The sequence below is a fragment of the Hippopotamus amphibius genome, chromosome 7 (assembly GCF_030028045.1).
Source record: "Hippopotamus amphibius kiboko isolate mHipAmp2 chromosome 7, mHipAmp2.hap2, whole genome shotgun sequence".
Lineage (NCBI taxonomy): Eukaryota > Metazoa > Chordata > Mammalia > Artiodactyla > Hippopotamidae > Hippopotamus > Hippopotamus amphibius.
In genome coordinates, this window is record NC_080192.1 from 130,607,308 (window position 1) to 130,620,694 (window position 13,387).

A 13,387-nucleotide genomic window follows, 5' to 3' on the forward strand; every position below is an offset into this window, starting at 1 on the left:
ATCAATGGAACCAATCCAGAAAAAGGATTCTCATTATCCAGGCCTTCTTGTACAACCAAAAGCCTGGCAGCTGGTGTTTATCTTTTTCTTTTCCCTTCAAGACTCGGGTATGGCAGGTTTATAGATACAGGCAGTCCTGCTGACTGGATTTGCCTAAAACAGTAGTGTTAGCCTGTCCCTTCCAGCTGTAAATCCTGGTGCTCATTTCTCTTCTTTAATAAATGTGAATAAGGCACTATTGTCTACATTAAAACCCTGTTCAACAGATATCCTTTCTCATCAGTGGTTTTCTTAATGGTGTCTGGGAACTTGTTTGCTGCCTCTTGGTCAGCAGAAGGTGCTTCTCCTGTTACCTTGACTTTTTTTCTTTTTTTTTTTAGTTTTTAAAAAAATGTTTATTTTTGTTTCAAAGAAAAACAGCAATAGCCTATTGGAAACCTACTTATTCTTCAACTCCAGTTTTGTTTTCTTTAAATTTAGAAGTGACTTACTGATTTACTATTTTAAACAGACCCGTCTTTCCCCCTTTAAATGTTTACCATCTACTCATGCTGAATCCTTCCAAGGAGATTGCTCCAGCATATATCTCCAGGTCCTTGCTTTGCTCCTATTACCAAAACACGCAAAACCCAAGTCCATCGTGCATCTGAAGGGCTCCAATCGTCAGTAATAGAAAAACAAAACAAAACAAAAAAACCTTTGGAATAGCCAATTAAATTGAATAAAAAAAAATCATCCACACGAATGCAGTTTGGTTGGGGCAGGAATCCACTCCTGTGTTCCTGGTAATCTGATCCTGCTCTGTGAATCCTTGTAATTTATCCTTCCTACCCTATCCACATTATGATTTGAATCCAATGATCCAGCTCAAAGGATTGGCATCCAGTGAGCCCTCTCCAATCCACCTTGATATTTTTTAAGCCAAACCTCTTTGTAAAATTATCAAACCATCCTTTGCTGGCATTAATTTCTACAAGTTTAGATTCTTTACCTTCCTTTTGCTTTAAGTGTTCATAGAATGACCTTGCTTTTTCTTGAATTTTATTAGAGTCTACAGGAATGCTTTTCTTATATTCTGCATCCACATAAAATCTGCATTTTCAATATGACATAAAAAGGTGTTTCGCAAAAAGTTCAACGTTTCACACCTCTTGGTGTATCTACAGCAAGAGCTTCAGGAATTTCTTTTCCTTCTTTTATTAAAATGCCCCTTACGCTGGATTCATTTATCTTGAAATGTCCGCAACTATAGCTGCAGACCTAAATCTAAGGTACATATCACGTAATTCAGCTTTTTCTTATAATGTCATGCCTTTTCTTTGTTTCTTGGGAGCACTTCCAGCTTCAATAGTGGCGCTTCATATAGGTCCCATGGTGTTTTTTAAAGTTTACTGTATTGCAGTAAACAGAGAAAAATGTGCAAGATCCAGGAGAGACTACTTTTTACTGTGGTATGTAATTTACTGGAGAGAGGAACTGCTCACGAGAGGATTAGCATCACATGGCATTTTAAGCAGATACTCACAACACCTGAGTTTAGCACAATTGCAATAGGAGGTGGCTATGAAATTATTACAGTAGTGCAGTATGTACCACAGTTAATTTTATGCAGTTATGATTTAATACTGCACCTTTACGTTTGTTTACATTTTTCTTGACTGTAAGTGGTGCGTGAACAGTGTTTATTCATGTAAGTTTTGATTAATTTTAACTTTTTATAATACATTTGTGTATATTTTATGGTAGTAAATGATAAAATAGACTAGTATCTATGTATATTTTATACACTCATGACATACTTTGTTCTTAATTACTTCAGTATTTCTAGGCTACCCAGTTCATCTGTGAGTTTTTTCAAATTGTTGCAAATCGCCCCCAAAATATTTTCAATATATTTATTGAAAAAAATCCTTGTATACAAAGGTCAGTTGTAAAGCGCTTTTCACAATAACTGGCATTAAATACACTGTACTTCCTTTTTGCAGTTATGTGAGGCCATAGTTCTAAAAAAGAGCTATGTGTTTCATGTGTTTAATTATGTAAAAGTAATAATTAACTCTTTACTCTTCTCTTATTACATAATTCTAGCCTTATAAAAATTTTTTTTTCTCTGAAACCAAAGTTTTGTGGTTGAATTGTCTTTCATTTAAAATTATTAGAGAACACTGGAAGTTTAATGAATATCATATCAGTCAGGAAGAATGAAAAATTTGTACTCATTCTTTAATAAGTTGAACTTCCTGTGAACTAAGAATTTGCTTTAAGTAATTTTGAAATAAAAATAAACTATTAATTTGAGTAAATTATAGAACAGTTTTCATTTGTAATCTAATATTTATTTACCTTAAATCAAATTAAGTCCTTACATAAATCTGAGATTTAGTGAGAAAAATGACACTGTGAAAGTACAAGAAGGAAACTCAGGAGAATTTTGTTTCTAATCTAATCTCAGAGTAGGGAAAGTCTTAACTATGGAAGAAAAGAATCCACTATGTAAAATCTTTTTATACTCTGCAAGGCAACAGAATATGGTAAGCAAAACCAAAAGATAAATGATACCCTTTGCAGAAAAATATTTGCATTTCCTTTCACAGAGTCTAATTTTAAATAAATAGCTCCTAGAAATCAGTAAGCAGAAAGAAGACCAATGATCCAGTAGAAAAATTGGCCAAGGGTATGAACAGAACTTGTGTAGAAGAAGCAATATAAATGGCTCTTTAAGATATGAAAAATGCTCATCTTCCTTGATAATAGAAATAAAAATTAGAATGAATATGAGATAACATCCTTTATCAAGAACACAGAGTTTGATAATACATTGTTGGTGAGCAGTCTTAAGTATTTTTGATGAGAAGGATAAATTGGTACATCAATGGAAGGCAATTTGCAAATACCTAAGTTAGGAATGACGCATGCCTTTTGAACCATTAGTTCAACTTTTATATTTTTTTATATTGATATGTTTATACTTATGTGAAATGTTAAATGTACACAGATACTTATTCAAGCATTTACTGATAAAAGGAAAAAAACATTGAAAACAGCTTAAATGCCCATGAGTAGGGGACAAGTTTAATTATGGCACATCCAGATGTTTATGTATTTATATGGAAGCCAATTAAAATATATCATTAGCATAAAATAGGCTGTTACACGATAAAAGCAATACATATAGTGTGTTTAAATGCGTTTAAAAAAATAGTATGTTTAAAAATAGGTGTTTGTGTATGTGTATAAATGACCCGTATGGAAGAGCAAACAAACTGAAAACAGTAGTTGCCTAGTGGGTGAAGACCTTGTGGTTGGAGACTGGGGTGATAAGGAGCTTTCCTTTTTCCTATATAATCTTTCTTACCTGCTTCATGTTGTACCATTTGCTTATATTACCTATTAAGAAAGCACAGTAATTAAATTAAAAATGAAAATACATTAAATAATGTTTGCTTTCTTTTCTTACTAGGCATATTTGATGAGACCTTCTATAATATTTTTTGATGAGATAGATGGATTAGCTCCAGTTCGCTCTAGCAGGCAAGATCAGATCCACAGGTAATTTTTCCTAATCTGATTATGTTGAATTGTTTTCATTTGTTGACATAGTATTTAGACTAAGCTCTTGGATAAGAGCTGTGAGGCTTATAAGATGTGACCTCTGTCCTTGAGGAAGACTTATTTCATTAGCACAGAGGTCAGCAAACCACGACCTATGTGCCAAATCTAGCCTTCTCCCTGTTTTTGTAGATGAAGTTTTATTGGAGCACAGCCATATTAATTGCTTTTTGTGTTATGTCTCCTTTTGCACTATGAGAGCAGAGCTGAGTGAGGGATTGTAAGAGAAAGACCATATGACTTGCAAAGCCTAATGCATCTGCTTTCTGGCCCTTTGCAGAAAAAGATGTCTAATCCTGATTTAGCATAATGGTTTTTGAAATTTACCTATGTCACACACACTAATATTTTGTTCCTTTTAATTTCTGAGTAGTAGTCCTTGGGCAACGTGTGTGTATGTGTGTGTCTGTAATGTGTTCCACAATTTGTTTGTTAATTCATCTGATAGAGATTTTGTTTGCTTCTGTTTTTGGCTATTATGATAATGCTACTATGAACATTTGCATACGCATTTTATGTTTTTACCTGTAATGTATGAAGATTTGGGTTGCTTCTCATTCTTGCCAGCATTTGGTATTTTACTCTCTTTAACTGTTGCTGTTCTAATTGGTATGCAGTAGTGGATTAATTTTCATTTTTCTGATGGCTAATAATATTGAGCATCTTTGCATGCATGTATTGTCCATTTATATATTTTCTGTTGTGAAATGTCTGTTAAAATAGTTTAGCCTCTTTTAAAAAAAAAAGAAATCATATTGTATGTCACATTGTATTGTAAGATTTTTTTATATACTCTTAAAACAAGCCCTTTGTCAGATCTGTTTTAAAAAGTTTTCTACTAGTCTGGCTTGCCTTTTTGTTTGCTTAATTATGACATTTTGAAAAACAAAAGGTTTTAGTCTTGATGAAGCCCATTACGTAAATTTTTTTGTGTATGTATTTTTGTGTCTTGAAAATAATTGCCTAAACCACTTTCTCAACAATTCTATATTTTCTTCTAAAATAATAGTAGTTTTACCTCTTAAATTTTGGTAAGTGATTCATTTTAAAGTTAACATTCATATGTCAGTATAAGGTAAGGGTTTGAGTTAATTTTTTTAAATTTATTTATTTATTTATTTATTTATTTATTTATTTATTTATTTAATTGGCTGTGTTGGGTCTTTTTTGCTGTGCGCAGGCTTTCTTTTAGTTGCAGTGAGTGGGGGCTACTCTTCATTATGGTGTGCAGGCTCCTCATTGCCGTGGCTTCTCTTGTTGCGGAGCATGGGCTCTAGGCGTGTGGGCTTCAGTAGTTGCAGCACACGGGCTCAGTAGTTGTGGCTCACGGGCTCTAAACCGCAGGCTCAGTAGCTGTGGCGCACGGGCTTAGTTGTTCCGTGGCATGTGGGATCTTCCTAGAGCAGGGATCAAACCTGTGTCCCCTGCATTGGCAGGCGGATTCTTAACCACTGCGCCAGCTAGGAAGCCCTGAGTTAATTTTTATAGATAGTGCAAGTATGGACTGAAGTTTACTTTTTCCATATTTTTTTCCAGTTGTTCCAGGACCATGTATTGAAAAGGTTACCTCGTCTCCTTTGAATTACTTGGCATCTTTGTCAGAAATTGACCATTAAGTTGTCTATTCCTAGAATTGTTAGTTGATTCCATTGATCTTTAGGTTTATCCTTATATCATTGACTTGATTACTTGATAGATTTCTGTTGAGTCTTATTAGTATGTCTCCAACCTTGTTCTTTGTAATTTTTTAAAAAACCTTTTTAAAGAGCAGTTTTAGGTTCCCAGCATAATTGAGAGGAAGGTATAGAGATTTTTCCATTTACTCTGCCCACACACATGTATAGCCTCCCTCCTTATCAACATCTTTTCACCAAAGAGGGTGCATTTGTTACAATTAAGAAACTGACATTGACACATCATAATCACACAAAGTCTGTAGTCACTCTTGGTGTTGTGGATTTTATGAGTTTGGACAAATGTATAATAAGGTGCATAATGTCATTATAGTATCACACAGAATATTTTCACTGTCCTAAAAATCCTCTATGCTCTACCTGTTCATCCCTCCTTTCCTTCCCCACCCCACCCGCTCAGCCCCTGGCACTACTAGTTCTTTTTTTTTTTTTTTTTACTATCTATGTTGTTTTGCCCTTTCCAGAATGCTTTGTAGTTGTAATCATCCATTATGTAATCTTTCAGGTTAGCTTCTTTCATTTAGCAATATGCATTTAAGGTCTGTCTGTGACTTTTCTTGGCTTTTTTTTGGTTTGTTTTTTTCTGTTTCCTTTAGGTTTAGGTTTCTTTTTTTCTAGATTATTAAGGTGGAATTTTAGACTTTGATTGAAACTTTTCTTCTTTTCTAATATAGGCATTGAAAGCTATAAATTTCTTTTTAAACACTGCTTTAGCTGAATCCCAGTTTTTGACCTCTTATATATTCACCGTCCTATAGTTCAAAATAATGTCCAGTACCTCTTGTCATTTCTTCTTTGACACTGATTATTTAGAAATGTGTTGTTTAGTTTACAAGTTTTTTTTTGCTGATTATCTTCTCATTTAATTTTTAAATTGAGGTAAAATTAACATAAAATACTGTATTAATTTCTCTAATTTAATTTTATTATGGTCAGAAGCCATAACTCTTAAAGTCATTTTAAATTTACTGCAGTTTTCTTTATGTCCATGTACTATCTTGTGAATTTGTATTCTGCTGTTTGTGGTATAGTATTCTCTGTATATCTCAAGTAAGACAAGGTTGTAATAATGTTATACAGGGTATTTTGTGTTGTTACTGATTTTTTTGGTCTAGTCATTTTATGAATTGTAGAGAGATGTGGTAAAATGTCCAACTATGATTGTAGAATTGTCCCTTTAATTCTGCCAGTTTTTGTTTCGTTTATTTTGAAGTTTTGTTTTGGGTGTGAACACATTTATTATTTTGAATGTCTTTAGTTTGAAGTTGCCTTCTTATTATGGAATGCCCTTTTTATCTTTGTTAATACTTTTTCTTTTGAAATCTATTTTCATTAGATAATGATTAAGCTAATATAGATTTCTGATGTTTTTTGCTTGGTACATTTTATTTTTTCCGTTACTTTACTACCTACCTTTCAATGTCTTAATATTTAGAGTGTTTCTTTTATGAATAATATATAGTTGGGTCTTGCTTTCCTAACTGGACAATCTCTTCATTTTAATTTGAATGTTTAGTCCAGTAATATTTATATAATCATTGACATTAATGAATTGGGGAATACCATTTCATGTTTGTTTTCTATTTATGTGTGTTTTCTGTTTATGTTTTTCATTTCTTGCTTTTCTAAAAAGAATATTTGGACATATTTTAGAATTTCCTTTTTATTTTACTACTTATTTTTTAAAAGCTGTTTTATTGAGGTATAATTGATACAGAATATATACTACACATATGCATTATTGACATACTTAAAAGAGTACACTTGGAAAAAAAAAAGAATACACTTGGTAATTTTAACATATGTATTTATTTGTGAAACTGTAACTGTCAGTACATACAAGGATACATATAAGAAAGGTTCCAAATGGTGTGGGGAAAAGGCATGCAAAAAGCTCAGTCACAAATATTCACAGCAGTGTTATTCATAATAGTCATAACGTGAAAATAGCCCACATGTCCATTAGCTGATGAATGGTTAAATAAAATATGGTATATCCATATGGCGGAGTATCATTCAGTCTCAAAAAGTAATGAAATTCTGACACATGCTACATGTGTTTATCTTATACATGTATCATTGGTGAACTTCAAATACTCCATGCTAGTTGAAACAAAGCCAGACACAGAAGATCACATATTGTACTGTTTCATTTATATAAAATGTCTGAAATAGTCAAATTCATAAAATGGTATAAAAATGTGTGAAGTAAATACTAACAGAAAGCTATTATTGCTGTATTAGGCAAAATAGACTGTAAGACAAAAAGCATTATTTTACATATAAAGAGGATCAGCTTATAATGATAAAAGCTTCAATTTATTAAAAGATGTAACAGTTTAAAATTTATAATTCCCTAATTACTACATTTCAAAGTATATAAAACAAAAATTGACAGAACTGCAAAGAGTCAAAAATTGATAATCATTGTGAGAGTTATCATGTACCTCTCAGTAATGAATAGACCAAATGAGCATAAAATAAATTCTCTATAGATTATTTGAACAACTATATTATGTGAATCTAATCTTGTGGGCATACTTACCCAAGGCAAATACAGAATGAACACTGTTTTCAAACATAACAGCATTTATAAAAATTGATCATATTTTGGGCCTTAAATCACAACTAGTTTCCAAATTTTAATAATATACAAAATATAAGAAACAAAAGATAGGCAGAGAATTTTGTTTGTTATCAAGAACTGTTGCTCTAACTCTAAGTAATTATGGTATTAGTAAAATAAAAAAAATTATAGCTATACATGAACTACAAACAAAGATACACAGAAATCAAGAAATTAGAAGTTGCTTCTTTGAAAAAAATAAAATTGATCAACCTCTGGCACAATTGGCCATGATAAAAAAGACACTGATAAAGAAATATTTAGGAATACAAAATATGATGTTGTTTTAGATTCTGTAAACATTAAAGGTTAAAAGGATAAAAGCCTAAGCTTAAGAGGTAAAAGTGTAAAACTTTCAGGAAAAAACCTGTGGGAAAGTCTTCGTGACCTGTATGTGAATGTTCATAGCTTTTTTGGTAATAAAACTGGAGACAGTCTAAATGTCCATCAACATGTGAAAGAGTAGCATAGACATATATATACTACCAACTGTAAAATAGATAGCCAGTGGGAAGTTGCTGTATAACAAAGGGAGATCAACTTGAGGATGGATGATGCCTTAGAGGACTGGGATGGGGAGGGTGGGGGTAGTCGAGGGAGGGAGGGAAAACGGGGATATGTGTATAAATACAGATGATTCAACTTGGTGTACCTCAAAAATAAATAAATAAATAAATAAATAAATAAATAAATAAATAAAATGATTAAAAAAAAAATCCAAAAGTGGTATGTACACATGGGAAGATCCTCTGATCTTTGCATTTCCCACTTCATAAAATTGTATGACTTCACTCAAGCGATGGGTTTTCTCAAAGTCATTAAGAATTCTCATTTCCCTTTACTAGAAGAAATACTAACATTGAAAATAAAGTTTTCTTGTGAAGGCAAAAAAAAAAAAAAAGAAATTGGGATATATCCATAAAATGGAATATTACTTAGCAGTGGAAAGGAATAAACTATTGTTAAACCAACAGTGTGATGAATTTCAGCATAATTGTGCCAAGGGAAAGAATCCACAAAAGAAAGTACTTACTGGGACTTACCTGGTGGTCTAATGGGTAAGATGCTGCACTCCCAATGCAGGGGGCCAGGTTTGATTCCTGGTCAGGGAGCTAGATCCTGCATGCATGCTGCAACTAAGAGTCCGCATGCCTCAACTAAAGATCGCGAATGCCACAACCAAAGACTGACAGGAACCAAAATAAATAAATAAATGATAAATGCCTTAAAAAAAAAAAAATATATATATATAAATAAAGTACTTACTGTGTGATCCCATGTATATAAAGTTTTAGGTAATGCAAGCTAATCTGTAGCGACAGAACTCAGATCAGTGGTTGCCAGGGGGTTGGGTAGAGGTCAAGGAGGAGCAGTGTGGATTGATTATGAAGGGCATGAAGAAAAGCATGATGGATATTACTCTTTTCATTATGGCGATAGTTTCACATACTTCAAAACTTAGTGATTTGTATACTTTAAATATATTCAATGTATTGTATGTCAGTCATATCTTCAGAAGACTTAAACCTGTTTAGAACAATATGAGAAAGTTAATTGGAACTTAGTTTCACTTGTGAGCATGGATATAAAAATCCATTTTACTAGTCTTTAAGACTGATAAAAATTAGTATAAACAGCAGTTTTGCAACTTTTTCTTCCCTTTTTAAAATTTAAAATTTTGTGTGAAAATTTTGTTACAGCTCTATAGTGTCAACCCTTCTTGCTCTTATGGATGGATTAGACAATAGGGGCGAAATTGTTGTTATTGGTGCTACAAATAGACTTGATTCTATAGATCCTGCTCTCAGGAGACCTGGTCGTTTTGACAGAGAATTTCTTTTCAACCTTCCTGATCAAAAGGTAAGAGTTTCTGTTTCTGATATGTTAAGATTTATTTGTGATTCAGTTATGAAAGTGTGTACACACACACACACTTTGAAAGTGGTATTTTATGAATTGTCATTTTCAAAATTTTGTGCTTATGAGATATCTTAGTTACTACTCTAAAAATCTTGTCATTATTGAATAATTTAATCTTTTTTATTAACAATTATCAGAAAGTTTACAATGTTTAGGAAGTAAGTATTATTTTTAGGTTACTGTAGATGCTTTCTTACTCTTCTTTAGCTCTCCAGGTTGTAGTAATTATCTTGTATGACAGGTTATATGTCTCTTGTTAGACAAAGTAGCTTTGTTTCCATAAAAATAGCATTTTTAGAGTAATGGTGGATTTATGAATAGAGTCCAGTATGCAGATTCTCATAGAAATGACTGTAAGATCTAAAAGAGCAGCAAATGCTATTCGTTATACTGTAGTTTTAAAAAGAATGTAATTACAACAGGGCAGTGTGTAGTCATTGACTATGTAAAATATTATTTAATATGTCATACAAGGTTCTTTTTTCCTATTTTACTTGGCAGTTTTTTGGTTAGTCTTTGACCCGTTTAATCATTCACTGTCGTCTTCACTGTGAATTTGAATTTGAAAGGGAGGTATTCATATTCAGAGAATATACTGTATTTGACAGTGCTTTGCATGTATTAAACATATCAAGCCTAATTATAACATTTATAATACATACCTGTATCAATACAACCAAAAGGGAGCAGAGAAGATACTACATATAAATATATTGTACACACACACGCATGCACACACAACTGCACCTGCTGTTATATGGCTTTGATTTTGGATGTCTGTAAAATGCCTGGTTTATGTACATAGATGTGAGAAGCTTAGTTAGTAGAGTACAGTAGACTATAGGGAAATGAAGGCACTGGCTCTGCTGTAAAGAACAGTCTGTGTAGAGCAGTCTATACCTCAGTTCGACAGTCTGCACAGCCACTATATCTGTCTCAGTTTTGGATTGATGATCTAACTTATGGGCTTTTATTTGGCACCAAGTATATTTAGCTTTGTCAGGATAGGAACCATAGGGACTTCCCTGGTGGTCCAGTGGGTAAGACTCTGCTCTCCCAATGCAGGGGGTCCGGATTCGATCTCTGGTCGGGGAACTAGAAGCCACATGCATGCTGCAACTAAGAGCTTGCATGCCACAACTAAATAGTCCACATGCTGCAACTAAGGAGTCTACAAGCCGCAACTAAGGAGTACGCAGCTAAGACCCATTGCAGCCTGCCTGCCTGCCTGAATGAATGAATAAATGAAGGGATAGAAAACAGAGTATACAGCATCATTTTCATTACCCAAGTGAGCGTCTAGGACTGTACCAATGCATAGAGGTATGCTTAGTTATAGGAGACATGACTGAAGTAATCTACTTCAGCATGGGGAAGCATCAGCTATCTCGTTTGGGACATCTTGCAACAGTTCAGGCACATCTTTTAGGCTCTGCCAGTAGATGGGGAATGTGCTTAGCTCTAAGAGACACATCCACTGTTCATGTTGGCACAGGAAAGCCATTACTTTCATTTTCCAGTTATCTTATGTATTGTCCTAATCATGAAGGCCTCAGAGTCTGTCTGCAACTGTAGTCCTCACAATTCAGGTAGAGTCCACACAAATCAGAGATTTAACAATAAAATGAGGTCCAGAACAGTACTGTCCAGTTGAATTTTCTCTGATGATGGAAATGTTCTGTATTTGCATTGTCTGTTGAGCAGTGTCCAGTTTGATAGCCAGTAGCCACATGTGTCTGTTGAGCACTTGAAATGTTACTAGTGTGACTAAGGAACTGAATTTTAAATTTTATTTAAATTAAAATTTTAGGTAAATTAGCATTATGTAGCTGGTGGCTTACTGTATTGTACAGGCATGAATCTTGAACATAGTTTTCCACGTTAATTTTAACTTTCTAAGTTTCAGGAAAATGGTGCTGTAAGGCCTAAACCTAAGATCATTTTTCTTGGCCTGGGTCTGTGGAAAAAGGCTAGACTGGCTGTTCACCTTTTTTTTCCCTTAGATAATATTTAAGGTTATGAGACTAGATGATACAGTTCCTCTGTCTTAAGAGCAGTCCGTAAGGTAAGAGGAAAACTAGGAGAATGGGATTCTGGAAGCCAAGTTAAGAAACTGTATCAGTGAGGAAGGTATAATTAACTGTGTCAGATGTTGTTCAATTAAATCACATGACAGAAGATTGGTGATTATATTTAGCATTATGTGGGTAATTGGTGAAACCTGATGGGAACAATTTCAGTCAGTGGTGGGTGCAAGAAAGCTTCACTGCAATATGGTTAGTTTAAGAGAATGGGAAGGGAGGAATTGAAGACAGTGCATGGAGATAAATTTTTCAAAGTATTTTGCTGTGATAGGAAGCAAGGGATTGAGGTGACAGATGTTGAGCAAACTGGGGACAAGAGAAGGTGTTTTGTTGTTTTTAAGATGGGAGAAATATCCAGTAGGGAAGGAAATTTTGGTGATGAAATTGAGAAAGGAGAATTATCTTCTTGCTTTGGTAGACAAGAAGGGGGATAGGATTTAGTATATGAGTGATGAGAATGACTTTTTTATTTTTAATTAAAAAAATATTTATTTGGCTGTGCTGGATCTTAGTTGCAGCATGCGGGATCTTTAGTTACAGCATGCAAACTCTTAGTTGTGGCATGTGGGATCTAGTTCCCTGACCAGGGATCAAACCCAGGCCCCCTGCACAGGGAGTGCAGAGTCTTAGTCAATAGACCACCAGGGAAGTCCTGAGAATGACTTTAGCTAGGAATTTCATAGTTCATCAGTTATAATAGGGAGAAGACAGAATATTGTGGGTACAAATGCTGACAGGTGGACAGAGTTGGTGTGGGGTATCTTTGGAAGCTTTCTTCTGATTGCTTCAGTTTTCTCAGTGAATTAGAAAGCAAGATCTGAACAGGAGGCTGAGCATGAAGATGGAGAAGCTATGAACTAGTCTGCTAGAAGATAGCCTAATGAATAGCATAGAGAAGGATTAAGGGCAGTCTTAAGCCTCCATTTGGGTCATTAATTTAAATTGATACCAGTCAGTGTCTAATGTTAGTGTGTAGTTTGGGCAGTGGAATATCATGACTCTTGCTATTTGAGCAAGTAAAAGTAAAAAAAAAAAAAAAAAAGGTAGAAGTAAGTCTTGGTGCCAAATTTTAATAATTTTGTTAACTCTTTGTTAGCATAAAATAGAGCATATCTTAATGCATTAATGCTTCTTAATTTCTTGTTTCTTTATCATCATAAGCAGTATGATTATTATCATAAATGTTATATATATATTTATGAATCCTGAAGATTGAGTGACTTGAGTTTGCCTTTGACTCTTTTTTTTAAAATAAATTTATTTATTTATTTAATTGACTGTGCTGGGTTTTCGTTGCTGCACATGGGCTTTCTCTAGTTGCGGCGAGCAGGGGCTACTCTTCATTGTGGTGTGTGGGCTTCTCATTGCAGTGGCCTTTCTTATTGCAGAGCATGGGCTCTAGGCACGTGGGCTTCAGTAGTTGCAGCACATGGGCTCAATAGTTGTGACTCTTG

At 33.9% G+C, this 13,387-nt stretch overlaps 1 protein-coding gene across 4 annotated transcripts in view; it reads left to right on the forward strand.

Moving 5' to 3' along the window:
• Positions 1–13,387, forward strand: part of ATAD2B (ATPase family AAA domain containing 2B) — a 148,521-nt gene that overhangs the window by 57,367 nt on the left and 77,767 nt on the right. For all 4 annotated transcript variants that reach the window (XM_057741165.1, XM_057741166.1, XM_057741167.1 and 1 more), the window contains exons 13-14: positions 3,461–3,549; positions 9,630–9,789. In XM_057741165.1, the coding sequence (XP_057597148.1) occupies positions 3,461–3,549; positions 9,630–9,789 (249 nt within the window). The remainder of the gene's footprint in view (positions 1–3,460; positions 3,550–9,629; positions 9,790–13,387) is intronic.